Source organism: Mauremys mutica, chromosome 3, assembly GCF_020497125.1.
Source record: "Mauremys mutica isolate MM-2020 ecotype Southern chromosome 3, ASM2049712v1, whole genome shotgun sequence".
In the NCBI taxonomy this organism is placed as follows: domain Eukaryota; kingdom Metazoa; phylum Chordata; order Testudines; family Geoemydidae; genus Mauremys; species Mauremys mutica.
In genome coordinates, this window is record NC_059074.1 from 159,078,607 (window position 1) to 159,095,277 (window position 16,671).

A 16,671-nucleotide genomic window follows, 5' to 3' on the forward strand; every position below is an offset into this window, starting at 1 on the left:
TTAGACATTCTTTGCTTTGTGTTAGTTATGGGGGTATGTTCAAATGTTTTAGGCAGTACTAAGCTCTTTTTTGTTTGTCTATATACAGATAAAGTACACACCATGATGACTTAGATTTTGGCAGTGGGTGTTTTCTGTTAACGCCATTTAAAAGATTGTCAATGTATCCAGCTTCCCTGTTTCAGCCTGGATTTCATGCAACCCTTGGGAACAATTTCTGCAGCAATAAGGTAAAGAGATTTCTGCAATGCTAGTGGCCTGCAGTCCCAACTCTGCAGAAATCCTTGTTAGTAGCAATATGCTGGGATCCTTGCCTAAATATTTTGAGATTCCTTCTTTCCCAAAACCCAGAGCCAGGAATAACTTCCTGCCAAACCAGTGGGATTTATTTAACCCTTTCAGACTCTGATGCACAGTGGAAAGCAAGGGTGTGGTACACAATACCGTTAAATCCAACTCCCACATAATCTGGGCATATCAGAAGAGTTAATAAATTATCCTTCTAGCTCCAGAGAAAAAAGATCTCTGGCTCTTATATGCCACTAAATCGCTGATCAGTAATGGCTGAGTTTTCCAAATTCTGTGATCTGACCCCACGGAGGATTATGTTGCCTCTGATACTCCTGTGCCAAATTCTCTAGCCACAAAATAGAGGACAGCTGGCCTCCCTGAGCTAGCAGCATTAGTAGAAAATTCCAAGAGTTGTGTGGTAACTGAGCACAGCAATATGCTGAGTGCTCCCTATTTACTCCTGCTGCAAGGGATATTGACAGCCTGGTAGAGAGCTGGACTGACTTACATCAATAGAGCATCCGAGGAGGGAGCCTTTTAGAAGAGCTTTCTGGATGATTTTGAACAGGTTGGGTGGTGCCTTTTGCAGCTCATACCACTCTGCAATTCCGCCAGTGAAATCCTCAAAGCCTTCAGTGGTGGATCCTCCAGAGAGAGCCTCGTATGACCCATTCACCCTGCACAAATGACATTTACTGTTTCAACCTTCTCTCCGAGGCAGCTCCTCACCTAGTATAAATTGTCATAGCTAAGATGAAGTCAATGGAGCTCCACTGATTTCAATTTAGCTATGACAATTTATACCAGCTGAGGATCTAGCCTTTCCATCTATGTTTTTCTTACCTCTTCATGGCAGGAAAGCCAAACGTAGGAACTAACATGCTATATTTCAGGAATGTGGGTTTGTATGTCCAAACATGCAACGACAAATGCTCAAGACTGTATGTAACCAAGCACATGTCCCCTCTGCCCCCAGGTTCGATACAGAAACTAGACCTCAGACTCCTTTATACCTCAGCTGGTATAAGTCAGCATAGTTCCACTGAAGTCAAGGATCTGGCTCTGTACATTCAGAATAAGGTTCCCACTACTAGATGCAAGAATTCCTTCCTGAGACTGGAACATCAGACTTAGGTGTCCTCACTATGAATCAGAGGTTGTACACACTGGACTGGAATACCATGAGCTCCCCAGAGTTCAGCTGCCTAACAAGGCAGTGCGACTGGTATTCTGTCATGACCTGTTTGCGACACGTGTAATGTTACTTCCATAACCTGGACTACCAAAGATAAAGTACAGAGAAAAGGTTTGGCCCCAGAAGAAACCACAAACATTAGCATTTTCAGCTACAGCCTGTAGCATCTGTCACAAACCCACGTTATACAATCTGCTAAAGCTGTCAGTGATAGGTATCCTAAAAGATTTAGAAGACTAATTAGACTGACACTACCTCCATATAGTTCCAGATATAGGACAGATACTCCACCAGATATTAGCTTAGGCATGAGGAGGTCTAAAGGTGAAGAAGAAAGGAAGAAGTCTCATTTGTTTTTAAAAATTGGCCCTTTACTTACTTGGCATAGGCCTTCTCCAGCAGAGCGCTCCAAAACTCACTCCCTTCTGCTGAGTGAACGAAGAGCAGCTCTCCATTTTTGGTGGGGAGCTTGTCGTCAACAACAACATCCACCCACTCCCCATACTGCCAGAACTGAAAGGGAGAATGAAAAGGACCTGGTTGCTGATGATTGCCACTGTGCGTGGGTTACACAGCCATGCCCTGGACAGAACCTTCACAGTTGAGTCTCGTGTCGGTGCATGTCCTCTCTTGCATTCTCTTCTATTCTCCTTGGTTTTGTCTCCCTGTTCTCTGCCTGGCTACTCATTAAACATTTTTCTTGAGCTTTTAGTTCATTGTAATAATCTTGCATGGATTTTTGTGCTTTGAACATGTAAAATATGTATTATGTGGCTAACTATATGGCACAAGCATGTGATGTAACAGCAGCTGTACTGTGAGCTTTAGGGTTATTTGATTAGCTCTCTCTGCTTAGTTTGCTGCAGAGACGGATAAACTAGTTTGGATACATTTAAGAGTCAAGAAGATCCTTCATTCGAACCTCAACCTGAACCAGGATGGGACTTTTCTGAAGTTCAAAAAGATCTGGATAACTCACACAACTGGGCGCTCTCGGGGGTGTGGGGGGGGGAAGTGTCAGTGCCAAAACAGTGTACAAGAAACTGCTGTCCTGGTATTTCTGGATCCGGAGGAAGTTCTGGAAAGTTTGTTCTTATCAGATTAGCAGCCCACATTGCAAACTGAAGGGCCCCCAACTCCAGTTTTACACCAGTGAGATTCCATTGACTTCCCTGGAGTTACTCCAGATTTACATCAGTGTAGGAGAGAGAAGAATAAGGCCCAAGGAGTTTGGAAAGTTCAGGGTTTGGGTGAGCATGAGCTTTCAGTCTTGTGAGCAACTGACTTGCTTTGATCTTCTGAAGTTTGTTTGCCACAAGTTTGTGGTTCTCTGCCATAGACATCAAGCGATACCTTGGTTACCACAGAGAGTGTTAACCCAGGTTGTATTACTGCTTGTGTTATGATAAGCAGCAAGAGGGCTGTTGGCTGAATATTTAGAAGCACCTGCTTAAAACCATGGTACTGACTCAGCCAGCATTCCACCCCCTATCACAACATTGCTTGGGAAGCTTCCCATAAGAAGCCAGGTCTGCTACCCCCAGTGTGAAGAAATCTAAATTCCTCTGCAACTCTCTAGCTGGTCAACTAATGCTAATGATCTTGGCTGGAAGTATCTCCTTCCGTTTAACTCCCAAGACAGATAATGGTTTCCGTATCCAGGGTCAGTCTGGTGGTGGGTCCTTGGAAGAATCCTGCCTTATTCTGAGATGCTTCACTTCTCCATTCTAGTGTAAGAGTGGAGGGAATGGCCCTTTGTGGGGACTACACAGTGGATCTGGACAACAAACACTACAGGACTGGAATGAAACTCACACTCCAGTCTGACAGACCACCACTGATCTTGGAGAGACACAGTAACCAAAATATGCCATTTCAGTTCTTCGGCTGGTATAAATTGGTGCAGCACCATTAACTTCAATGGAACTATACCAATTTACATGAGGTGATCCGGCCCACCATGTTCCTCACATTCTGTCAGTATATGACTCTTTAGCAAAAGGCAGAAGCCAGGTACCTGGAAGTGGAAGATTCCTGCATATTTGTCCTGGAAGCTCTGATCTTTGGGAACAACTCTGGCCAGAATCTCTTCATTCAGGGTGAGAGACGCAATGGCTGCCAGCAGCCAGCAGTCACCTGTGAATACACCAGAAAGCATTAGCCCTTAGTTTTCGTACTGTGAAGGAATTTCTGTATGCCTGAGCATAGGGTCAGGGAAAGATTTCACCTCTGCTTCATTCTATGCTTCTACTTTTCTGAGAGCTCAGCGACTTGACATAACTCATCAGACCAACAAGCCTATAACCAGGTGGTCAAGTCCTGGGTCTGACAGAGAATCTTGTTTTGTTTCTTAACGAATGGAAGCGTTGCTATAGTGATGATGGTGCTGATAAATAACCAACACATGGCCCCTCTCAATGCGCTTGACAAACTTTAGGAATAATTGCAAACTTTCTGCACTAGCATCACTTGACCCATCACTGAAACGCAGCCGTGACGCTGGCAAACCAGGTGCTGGCTCTTGCCAAGGCTTTAGGCCTCAGCCAAGCACTGACAAATTTATTGCTGGAAACCAATCTTTCCCACCTGTGTGTTAGTATGGTTCAGATGGGTATTGAACTTATAACAACGCGTTTAGTATTTAGACTTTAGTGCATGCAGCAATTTACAAGCATTTCGTAATCTCACTTGTACTATCTTTATCACATGCTATAAGGTAATATTTACATTTTTGCTTTATAGCTGTAAAACATGTTTGCTCTGAAACGGTCAGCCTGTCAGTCCTGCCTGATGGACAAGACCTGATCCTTTCTACCAAAAGTAAATGGGACATTGTGAGACATCGCTAACTGCCTCTACACAGCCATGAAGATGCTACATGCAAAAGGGCTCATCCCATCAGCTTGAATTCTGGAAGAAGGAAATCAAGATAGCGAACAAGAAAATTTTTAATCTCCTGCTGTTGAACTCTCACAGGGCTGGAGCTAGGAAACAAAAGCAGAGATCTCCGGGATCAACCTGGGTTAGCCCTAAGAGACATTCAGTGCTGACAGATTACTACAACTCTGTCACCTTTTGGAACCATAGACTGTAACTCATTTGTGCATATGTTTGCCTGCTTTAATCTGTAAATAACGCTCAATTTCTTTTTCCTAGTTAATATATCCTAATTAGTTTGGCTACAAGCATTATCTTTGGTGTGAGATCTGAGGTACCAGTTGACCTGAGGTAAGTGACTGGTCTCTTGGGACTGGAAGCAACTTGAATCTTTTGTGATCCTTGATGGATAGCAACCAACTATCACTAAATCCAGCTTGCATGGGTGACAGGATAGACTGGAATGCCCGGGGGACTGTCCGTGACTCCATAATAACACTGTTATAGTACTTCAGGAGTTCATATTTGTTACTGGGTTGGTGAAGTCTAATTAGAGAACATACAACCAGTTTGAGGTGTCTGCCCTGCTTTTTGACAGTCTTCCTTGAGGTTGGCACCCACAGTCGTGAACAACTCCGGACAGCGTGACAGCAATCACCACTGCAGTAGAAGACAGCAACCTTTACAAAACATGAAGTGACTTTGATTCTGATGAAAGGTGCTGGATTGCCAGCCCTGGCGAGTGAAGTCCTCTATCAAACCACAGCACAGGTAGCAGCCCTGGAAATTTCTACATACACTGCCCTGCCAATGTGCCTCAGTCCTGATCTGGAGACACGCCTTCTAGGGGTGGGGTGGCAGGTAACTTACAGTCAATGGCCCATTCAATTCAATGCCTGTCTGCTGAGTTTCAGTTGTGGACGGCCTTTAAACAGCACCCAGCCGTACATTACACAAGAAGTTTGGTGTGGCTTGGCCCATCCTTGATAAAAACAAACATTAGCGATGAATGAAACTGGCTTTATGTGCATTTAAGAAGAAGATGCAGTTAGGACTGGGATCACTACTGCCCTGTGTCCTTCCACTGCAAAGATAATGCCAGTTACCCTTGCTGAGTCAGCAGGATGATTCCTTGGCTTCTCCAGGCCTGCAGGGCTCACTCTCCTTTCTGTACATTAGCTGCCTGACCTATTCAGGAATGAAGAGCCTCCTTCCCTGTTCTAAGCCATCACTTTTGCCTCTAGGCATAACTGACAAATAGGCATAATTTTAGGCCATTTCCAAGAAGAGGTGGAAATGGGCTGTTTCCCCTGTTCTGTTTCCCTGTTCTAAGCCATCACTTTTGCCTCTAGGCATAACTGACAAATAGGCATAATTTTAGGCCATTTCCAAGAAGAGGTGGAAATGGGCTGTTTGTGATTCCTTAACACTGTTGTCTATAATGGGCCACGGATGCCTTTTCAGCTGTTCCTGGAAGAACCCCAGCGTGGGCTCCATTAGTTTGAAAGTAGTTGGATATTAGGTCTGTATCCCTTTGACTAGTTTGTTGTGAACCCTGTCGTGGGGCGCACTGCCTTCTGTGTTTGTGGGTATTTTCTAGACTCTGTTTTTAGGGACTCACCTTTGCCCAGATTTCTTTTTCTTTGTTTGTTCTATAAAAGGCACAAGATACAACGAGCTCCACCACGTAAATGCATTTTATGTATTTTAAAGAAAACGAGCCGTTCTGTGCTTATCTCAAATTAGGGAACGGAGCAGCACAGAGAGAAAGAAAATGTGGTGCCTCTAGGCACGTACAGCAGCTCCAAGGGTGTTCCTCTATTCGTAGGGCCAGTACTTGCCTAGGCAAGCAGAGGACGTGTCCTGTCCCCGCCCCCCCACTCCTCTCCAGTTCATGAGCAACTGCAGATTTGCTCTTGCAGACGTACCCTAGGGACTGAATCTGTCACGAATTCCCATGTACGGCATCCTCCTAAATGATCTTAATAAACCAAAGTCCTTCGATCTCCCAACCTTTCTTATTTGTCTCTGTGGAAATTCACTGAAGCCCTCCTGATCTAGCCCAAAGTTCCAGCTTCTGGGACTTGCCACCCATGAGTCAGAAAAGGTCTGAAGGCCAGCCCTGTTTCTTAGTGCGGTATGCCCTTCTACCCTCTCTGGGACAAAGCCAACGTACACGCTGGCTGTAGGCTGGAGCCTCACGTTCAGTACCAGCAATGTTGTACTTTTCCTACAGACAGACAGAAAAACATGCTTTCGCAAAGGGGAGGAAGAGGAGACTGACTCCCTACAAAGAGTAAACTATCTATTTTTACAGTTATTCTTGGAAATAAAAAACATGAGTTCAATAGTGAAAGATCACCTTTATGTGCAATGACAGACCCTTTGAGCAGCATGTTAATGAGGTAACTAGTGCTTTTAAAGAGCCTCACAATCCCAAAGAGCTGAGTTCCAGGGTACGCTCCTTTGACTGCACTTTTCCAACTGATTTTTTTCTCCTGTAGCGTATAAGGGAAGGCTCCTCTGATTAGAACAGGAAGCCAAGAGTTAGGACTCCTGGGTTCCATTCCCCTTTCTGACACTGCCTTGCTTTATGACCTTGGGTAAGACAAGGTCTTTGCCTCAGTTTCCCCATCTCTAAAATAAGTAGTGCTCCTCATCTCCCGGTGCACCCCAAATATAGAAGAGAGCCTTGAGATGAGGCGTTGGAGAACAAAAGGGCTGTGGGGGATTGTGGGGTCCAAGACTCATGGCAAGAGGGGGCTGGATGGAGCAGCAGTTAACCAGTGGCTGTCAGATGGCCAGCTGTCAGCACTGGAAAGAAGATCAAAGTCTTGTGAATGGGAACAAGAGCAGGGTTCATACGGGTGTCTGGGAGGAAGTCTGGGGTGGTGTCATTTAGCCTTAATCCACCATAAAGTGCTGCCACAAGCTTAACTGCTGCAGCACAAACACCATTCTTTTGAGGAGTACGGGGATCTTGTAACTTCCTTCCACCCCCTCTGTTTTGCAGTTTTTCTCTGTCAATAGATCCCGGTGGCTGGATTTATCCCTCAGTACATCTCAAGGAAGAGCTGGAAGAGGTGGATTTTTAAAATAATTTGCAGACCTGAGTCGCTCTTCCTTTTCCCATTTCCTATACCAAATGGCATGAAACATAAATAAACCTTAAAACCCACCCCTTAACCAAGCTCCAATGGCCAGCTCTGTTGCTGTAGAGGAGTCCTTGTTAGCTGGGATGTTATTTTTCCAGGAAAAGACAATTGAACAAGCACACACACACACTTCCAGCTGGAATGACTCTAGCTGTAGATTAAAGTACAATGACAGAGAGCAGAAGTCAATTTCCCATGAGAGTGCACAGAGCACATGTCTCCTCTGTAAGATGCTTCATCAGTTTTGCCTCACAAAATGGCAACTGCCCTTGCAGACTCCTTAAAAATGTAAAGATGAAGTATAGGGGAAGTCATAATAGGAACAGAGCTCCGCGCACTTTAGATCCATTTTGGAACGCCGCAGTGCTCAGGAAATGGGCAGAGGATATGGACACAAGGCATTGGGGGTGTGAAATACATTCTTAACAGACTATTCACACGTCTTATAGTGATAGACTCAAAGAGCTCAATCCATTTAGCTTAACAAAGAGAAGGCTAAGGGGTGACTTGATTACTGTCTATAACAGGGGTGGGCAAACTAAGGCACGTGAGCCATTTTAACGTGGCCCGCAAGCCACACCACGTGGCTCGGTCCCGCTCCGGCGGGGCGCAGGGTCGGGGACGCACCATGCGGCTCCTGGAAGCTGCAGCATGGCCCCGCTCTGGCTCTTACGCACTCCGAGGGAGCTGCAGGGGCAGTGCCTGCACACAGGGCAGCACGCAGAGCCGCCTGGCCGCGCCTTCATGTAGGTGCCAGAGAGGGAACATGCCACTGCTTCTGGAGCCACTTAAGGTAAATGCCGCTTGGAGCCTGCAACCCCTGAGCCTCTCCCCATGCCCCAGCCCTGATCCCCCTCCCGCTTTCTAAACCCCTTGATTCTAGCCTGGAGCACCCTCCTGCACCCCGGAGCACCCTCCTGCACCCCAAACCTCTCATCCCCAGCCCCACCCCAGAGCCTGCACCCCCTCCCACACACCAACCAAATTTTGTGAGCATTCATGGCCTGCCATACAATTTCTATTCCCTGATGTGGCCCTCGGGCCAAAAAGTTTGCCCACCCCAGTCTATAAGTACCTATATGGGGAGCAAATATTTAATAATGAGCTCTTCAATCTAGAAGAGAAAGGTATAACATGATCCAATGGCTGGAAGTTGAAGCTAGACAAATTCAGATTGGAAATAAAGTGTAATCTTTTAATGGTGAGAATAATTAAGCATTGGAACAATTTAACAAGGGTCGTGGTGGATTCTCTATCACTGACAATTTTTAAATCAAGCTTGGATGCTTTCCTAAAAGCTCTGCTCTAGGAATTATTTTGAGGAAGTTCTCTGGCCTGTGCTAAACAGGAGGTCAGACTAGATGATCACAATGGTCCTTTCTGGCCTTGGATGAGTTTGCAATTAGTTACAAACACCTCTGTCCCCTGCTGCATGGGTTAGTCAGAGCCTCACAATGATCCTATTTGTGGAGGGAAAGGTTGCAGGGCCCCTTGCAACAAGCCCTCTAGGCTAATGAGTGCAGAGGCCTCATGCTCTCCCCTACACAGCCTGTCTGCACAGAAGTGTCATTGTTCCTCTGTTTTTCTACCAGGGAATCCCCAAACAAACAGTCACATGCTCCACTTGGGTTCAGATGCACTTGGAAAAGAATCCCCAGAAATTCCTTCCACACTGAGGATCTTGTTTTTACACAAGTTCTTCTTTCTTAATCCTTAAACGGAGAGGGTTTTGGACACTGGCTCACTCTGTCTCCACCAGGACAATTAAAGAAGTTATTAGCCCAGAGGAAAGGGAAAGGAGGTTTAAGGATGAGCAGAGCTCTTCCTAAAATCCTGGAGCCATTGACAGGTATAGATTGGACTGGTATTTTGACTAAGATGCTTCACGCCATAGCATTATCATACACAATAAAGAGTGATAAATAGTTTCCTACTAGCCATAAAAATAGTAACGAAAGCTGCGAGCACAAGTATGTTCATAGGATATGGTGGTGGGGGTAGAGTGACCAGACAGCAAATGTGAAAAATCGGGACAGGGGTGGGGTGTAATAGGAGCCTGTATAAGAAAAAGACCCAAAAAATCAGGACTGTCCCTATAAAATCAGGACATCTGGTCACCCTAGGTGGGGGTGGATGAGATCACGTTTCTCTTGATGGAGAGGGCCCAGCAAAATTAAGAGCCTGATGCTTATGCCCAGCTAACAGCTTTACTCCTTTAGGGTCTTTTGCTTTCGGCACTGAAGGTACATCCTGGGTTCCATCCCTGCTAATGGCTATTGTATATGTCTGTATGTGGCATGGGTTCATTACAGCTGAGCTGTACTGCAGAGTTCTGAGCACATTTTGAATCAATAGAGTGTTGATCTGGCCACCCCACCATTTCCTCCTCTCACATGTCCAGCTGACACTCTCCTTCTGAATGTGGGAACATTGGCTACTGAGCGTTTTAATTCCCTTCCTTCTTTTGGGGCTTTGGCTCCATTGTTCCCTCATGCTGGGATGGGTCATCGTCACAGCAGTACGCAATGGCTTCCCCCCCTTGGTTGTAGTGCAAAGCACTGAAAGCAGCACTTAGACAAAGCAAACATCCCACCCTTGTGGAACTCAGAGCCTTCACCTCGCAGTGCCCAGTGCAATCTGTCCTGTTTTGGCAGTGACTGAAGGGCAATGCCTGGCTGACCGCCAGCGTGAACTGCACTGATTGTTTTGTACTTGTTAACTGACCCGCAAATCACACAAACCCACCATTACATTAACTGGGCCCAGCCATCTCCACAGAGAGTCCAGACACTGAATGGGTCCTGGAGACTCAACCCCCTCCTGCTCAGGGTTAAGGTTTACGTGTGGGAGCTGCACACAGAAAGGATTTCAGCTTCCAGGGTTGTTAGTCAACCAGACACCTTTTACCAGACTTGGTTCACAGCTAATGGCCATGTGCCAAGAGTGAGATCAGCCTGAAGAAGAAGAGTGCAGGGGCTGCCAGGGGTGTGTGTAGTGCCTGGTGGAGGGAGGTAGATAAAGCTGCCTGTCTCTGAGAGTGGAGTACAGGAGACATGGGGCAAAGCTACAGCTGGTCCCCTGGCCTGTGTGCTCTGTGGGCCGGGTGGGACAGCTGGAGGCAAGTTCTACACTCCTAACTTGTGGAGATTCAGGTGAGGAGGCATTTTTTCCTCGATTGCTCAACCTGCAATGCAACCCACAGTGCAAATACAACAGCCTGGGGGTGAGCTCACTGTAACCGTAACAATACTGGAAACTTCTCTGCGTCTGTCTGCTGTAACTTATGCTGCCTTCTTCCCTGGGCTTGCAGGGGGTTGGATCTGACGTAACTTGGAGCCTGTACCCATGAATCCTCTCTAAGGAGCTTCCCAGGCAGGGGTGGCTCTATGTATTTTGCCACCCCAAGCACAGCAGTCAAGCGGCTTTCGGTGACATGCCTGCAGGAGGTCCACCGGTAACGCTGATTCGGTGGCTTACCTGTGGGAGGTCCACTGGTCCCGTGCCTTTGGCATACCCACTGCTGAATTGCCACCGAAGCTGCAGGACCGGCGGACCTCCCGCAGAAATGCCACAGAGGGCAGCCTGACTGCCGCCCTCACGGCGACTGGCAGGCTGCCCCCTCTGGCTTGCCCCCCAGGCACGCGCTTGCTGCGCTGGTGCCTGGAGCCGCCCCTGCTCTCAGGCTCCAGGGGTGTATACCAGGCACATGACATTCTCCCTTTTCCACCCCCAAAGCCCAGGAAGTGAAGGGTAGCAGCGAGCCTTTGACGGTTTCCATGTGTGGAAGAGATGTGAGAACTGGGACCACCTTGAGTAGACGATTGTTACTGTTCAGGCCCCACTACTCCAGCGGTTACTGGAAATTTGGCCCAGTGAGTCATAGTAAATTGAAGGCTGTACAAGTAAAAAGCCTGGTTATGGAATTTTAGCCATGTGTGAGGAAACGGGGGGAGGGGGGGGCGAACACTGCTCCATCACCCTTGAAATCCAGGGACTGGCATCTTTTACAAGCTTAGCTATCTGACAGATTTGGATAGAGACTGTCCTTGGGCAGAGACAGGAATGCCAAGCCCAAGGGGATGGCAGAGACTTTGTGTGGAAAGAACAGACTGTCTAATAAACCTCTAGGAAAGGAGTGGCAGGTTACAGAAATCTTGCTGTGATTCCACCACAGCGAAGGCCAGCAGAGCAAGCCTACCTGAGGAACAAACCCTGGTATGTCCAGATCATCTGGGAAAGTGCTGGTGGAGCAGTGGGAGACTGGGCATCTGTCTAGGCATGCTCTGCATGGAGCTTCCTCTTAGATAAGTATGAGGCACCCATTATTTTTGTCATTGTGTTTTCCTGCATATAGTGTTCCTCATCCTATCTTTACCTGTCTCTTGGTGTGTTAACTTAGATTATAGTCATAAATGTTAGAAATATTAATATACCTCACTTGTGACAGATTATTCATTAATATTTCTAAGAGTTTAGCTACTCTTCCGTTAAATATAGAGAGATGATGGGGTCAGCACTCCCCCATGAATCATTTGCAGAGGTTCAGTGGAAGTATGTATTTAAACTACCCTCTAAGGAAGGGGTTTCCAAACTTGGTTCGCCGCTTGTTCAGGGTAAGCCCCTGCTGGGCCGTGAGACGCTTTGTTTACCTGAGCATCCGCAGGTATGGCCACTTGCAGCTCCCAGGGGCTGTGGTTCGCTGTTCCTGGCCAATGAGAGCTGCGCGAACCCCTGCTCTAAGGAAATGCAAATAAGCCATCACAGCTGGTTTTGGCTAGAAGGAAGCAGCTGTGACAATCCGCTGCTAATTATCTGCCATGAGATCTCAAAAAGCCTGGACTGGGAGCATTTCTTGGATAAACAAAGATGTAGACCGAGGGGTACTGGGTGAGGCAGTACTGGTACCTGGCAACAGTAGTCAGGAAGCCCCACTGTTGCAGTAGCATGTGGCTTCTGACTGACTTAATCCTATAATCTGAAATATCTTCACTCTGTACACCAGGGATAAGGGTGAGGGCCTGCTGCCCAACAGCCTGGCACATGGGTGCTCCAGCCCCAGAGCACCCATGGAGTCGGCACCTATGGGGAAAAATTAGTGGGTGCTCTGCACCCACTGGCAGCCAACCTCCCCACTCCTCGCCTCCTTATCCCCCCACCCCGCTCCATGCCGCATCCCTGCTCCTCCTTCTCCCTCCCTCCCAGCGCTTCCGACCCCCCCCCACCGCCGCCTAACAGCTGTTTGGCAGTGCTTTGGACTTTCCAGGAGGGAGGGGGAGAAGCAGGGATGCGGCACACTCAGGGAAGGAGGCGGAGAAGAGGCAGGGACTTGGGGGAAGGGGTGAAATTGGGGCGAGACTGGGGGTTTGAGCACCCACGGGGCAGAGGGAAGTCGGCACCTATGGCCTGGTACATGCTCAAAGTGAACGTGAAGGCTGCTAGTGCCTTTGTGATTTCGAGCCCAAGCTTGTAAGAAATTGAGTGTGTGCGCGCGCAAGAGACTCAGACCAAAAAGACACACAAGGTAGGATTACTGTTAGCAGAGGGTGAAGTTATTGTCACAGAGAGGCCCTTTGGCAGAGGGTCCCCATTTTCTTTGCAAACAACTCTCATCTGAGGTCTGACAAACTCACTACACCAAATACATGTCTTGTAGTGTATTTATCCATAAGGGGTAACATGTAAGGTAGCTACAGAAAGTTCATAATGTATCAAGACTCAATCATTGTGAGATGCATGTACAGATAATATTTAAGGAATAATGTAACTATATTGAAAGTATGCTTTATGGTCTTGGACTAAAAATGAGACCATGGGATAATTCCAGCAGGACCGAGTTGCCACCCCTTCTCGGTTAGCCAATGATATAATACAAGGCTTAATTGTCTAGCACTGCTGCATCCCAAGACTAACAATGGAAAACCATCAGAGACAACTGCAAACAATGGAAACTACTTGGAGGTAAAAGAGGAACATAACAGCAGATAGGGGATCGCCCTGTCTATGAATAGAGACAAAAGATTTTTCAGCATAACAGAAGTCGGGGAGAGACACGCTGTATCCATTCACTGAGGAAACTTGTGGAGCAGGGATGTTTTTTGTGAAAATCTGGATTCTGGTGTCTGTGAAGCCAGCCAGTTCTGCAACAGACTGAACTTTGCAAGGGAAACCTACTTTATTAGAGAGGAAAGGTAACTATTAATAAGCGTAGGCCCTAGTTTGCATTTTCTGATTTTTGTTTTGTAGTGTAACCATTTGTTTCTGCCACACTCTGCTATCTCTATTCTTTCTTGTAGTAAAAGAAGAGGAGGGTTATTTAAGTGCTGTACATTTTACAGGGACAGAGCTTTAAGGTAAAACTGGTAAACTGAGGCACACTACTCCTTTGGGGGCAGAGGATCTGGGATTTCTGTGAGTACCGGTATCAGGGACTGGACATCACAGGGGAATGCTTCAAGGGGCTCAGGGACTGGAGTGCACTGACTGTTAACCTGAAAAGCAAGGACGGGCCTGGCATAGTCCAGAGGAGAGTGCCTGAAAGGGTGGTAGTGGTAGGCAGCTGACACCCAGCTACCACCAGCAAGACTCCCTCACGTTGCAGGCAGGGGGTAACAAGATGACTCACAGTCCAGGGTGCTCCGAGAACCCCCACAAATAATATTATAAAGCTATTAATTCCAAGAACTTCCCAGCCTATGCTAGGGTCAAAAACCAACCAACCAAGCAAGCCCAGAATGCAGCTGATCAAATGAAGATAGTCCACACACTTGTAGCCTCCATGTGACACACTTTATAGTCAGTGGTAAACTGCATTATGATGTCCACTGTTAGACTCTCTTCTCCTAGATGGGCTTCCCATCAGAAGCACCTTGCAGACATGATCATTACTTGGAGTACAGTGACTGATTTTTTGATAAGGCATTACAATTTCCAGGTTGCAGCAAAGAATCCTGTGGCACCTTATAGACTAACAGACGTTTTGCAGCATGAGCTTTCGTGGGTGAATACCCACTTCGTCGGATGCATCGTGGCATCCGACGAAGTGGGTATTCACCCACGAAAGCTCATGCTGCAAAACGTCTGTTAGTCTATAAGGTGCCACAGGATTCTTTGCTGCTTTTACAGAACCAGACTAACACGGCTACCCCTCGGATACTTAATTTCCAGGTTTTAATTTGTGTGAGTGATGGGAATGGATAGGTTACTCACACACACACACACACACACACACACACAGTAATCCCATCATAGGAAAACACGCATCTAATTTTGTGACTTTGCCCTATCTGATTTTTGTTATATTTTTCAAACTTTTTTTCTAGGGAGGAGCCATTTGTGTCTAAACACAGATGAGAGATACCGTGCTGTGTATGCTCCAGTGTTGTGATACCATGGTGACTTCCTATTGAAAAAATTGTAAAGAATGAAGAAGCATCCTCTATGCAATGGCCATTGTTTCCTCTCTTCTGCCACAATGAGTCACTACATCCCATTTGATGGGTTTTTTTAGCCAAATACCATGGTGAGTAATGTTCGAGCTGATGTTGCTGAACTAAATACAATTGTCACCAGAACTGTAAGAATTGTGGAATAATAATAATAATTAATAATAATAAAATCATCTCTCCTGAAAAAAACAAACTAACCCTAAAGGGGAGATAGTTGATGCTTTTGTGAACCTAATGTATTATACATTTTAGATTGTAATGAATGGCTATTGTGTGTGTCACTGCCCTGTACTGGATAAAATTAGAACTATTCAACAATACATTCCATACTGTGAGCAAATAAGAGAGATGCTCCTTCAGTTTAAGAGGTAGGATCTTGTGGTTTTGGAGTTCTCTATCCCTGCTGTAATGGTGACTTTCTGGATGGTCATGATGTGCAGTGTCATCATAACTGTGACACCATAGGTGGCCAGAGGTTTGTCACAATGTAACTAGGGTTTCTGATTTTCAGAACTCTTTACAGAAATTGTGCCTTACTTATTATTAGCAGGAAGTCGCTCTGATTGCCACGTATAACACTTTCCTTTCTGAAAAGAACCAAAACCCAGTTTCCTCATTAGTGCAAAAATTATAACCATAAATTGAAATCAGCAGCAGTAGGATCTGAAATGAACTACGAAGGGTGTCTTGCCTCCACATTGTTCTGATGAAAATCGACCTTTAATGCTTTTGGCCTTTAATTGCTTGCCAATTCTAACGGAAAAAGCAATAGTGAAAACACAACTGCAAATACCGGGAACGTCTGTCCCTTTGTATTTTGTACTAAACAATGATTCTCAGAGTCTTCCCTTTAGTTAGTTGCATTTTATCACTTTAAACTGAAATCAAAAAGCGTTCTCTATAGATAAGTGCATTGCAGCTGAATAAAGTAGTGGGGTGGGAACCAGTGGGAAAGGTGTTCCTGCACTTGTGACCTCACATGCACTGGACTTGTGAGGTCACAACACATGGAGGGTGCCTTTTACACAGAAACACATCGGGGCTGGGGCGGGGAGGGGAAGGGATCACAGCAGTCAGGGCAGAGTTCCTGCACTAAAAAAAATAAAACAAAAAAAATCAGGACTACATTACACCCCATAGCCTCATCATCTACTCCCTCATTAACCAGTTTCTTTCTCCTGCAGCATTGCCCATATCCACATTCTTCCCCCTGCTAGCACCTGCCAGCACAGTACTGCAGTCTGGCCTAGAAGCTCTCGTCTGGTGAGTTCAGCCCTAGCAGTGCTAACTGCCTGGGGGCTGGAGTAGATTACTGAGAGTTTTCACTGCAGGATTTAGATCCCCTCCCTGGAATAGCCACTCCCTAGACTTTCACCTTGCTCTGTGGTTCATCTTGAACTTTTTACTCCTGGAACTGGTTGGAACTGTAGCTGCATAAGCTCAGTGGCAGGCAGCTCAGGAATGAGCCAGTAATAGACATATACATCAGGAGGGATGGATATACATTCCCTTGTGTTAGTTTTAGCTTAACACAAGCTTGTTCAGAGATATAGTATATGTGCTCATGGCTTTGTTTTCCCTGTACTGCACCAGTCTAAATTTCTCAGGAGCTTGCCGGTGTGCAGGGCCAGCTGCCATTTTGAGATCTGACTTTTGTTCTTTCTTGTTTTGTTGTTCTCCTTTAACTTAAAATTAGTCAGTCATTCAG

General features: G+C 46.3%; 1 protein-coding gene across 1 annotated transcript in view; it reads right to left on the minus strand.

The window, feature by feature from the left end:
* The window catches only part of CAPN2 (calpain 2), a 50,178-nt gene that overhangs the window by 27,827 nt on the left and 5,680 nt on the right, over positions 1-16,671 (minus strand). Inside the window, exons 3-5 of the mRNA XM_045010995.1 lie at positions 3,504-3,622; positions 1,866-1,999; positions 800-968 (exon numbers count right to left, since the gene is read on the minus strand). Coding sequence (XP_044866930.1) covers positions 800-968; positions 1,866-1,999; positions 3,504-3,622 — 422 coding nt within the window. The remainder of the gene's footprint in view (positions 1-799; positions 969-1,865; positions 2,000-3,503; positions 3,623-16,671) is intronic.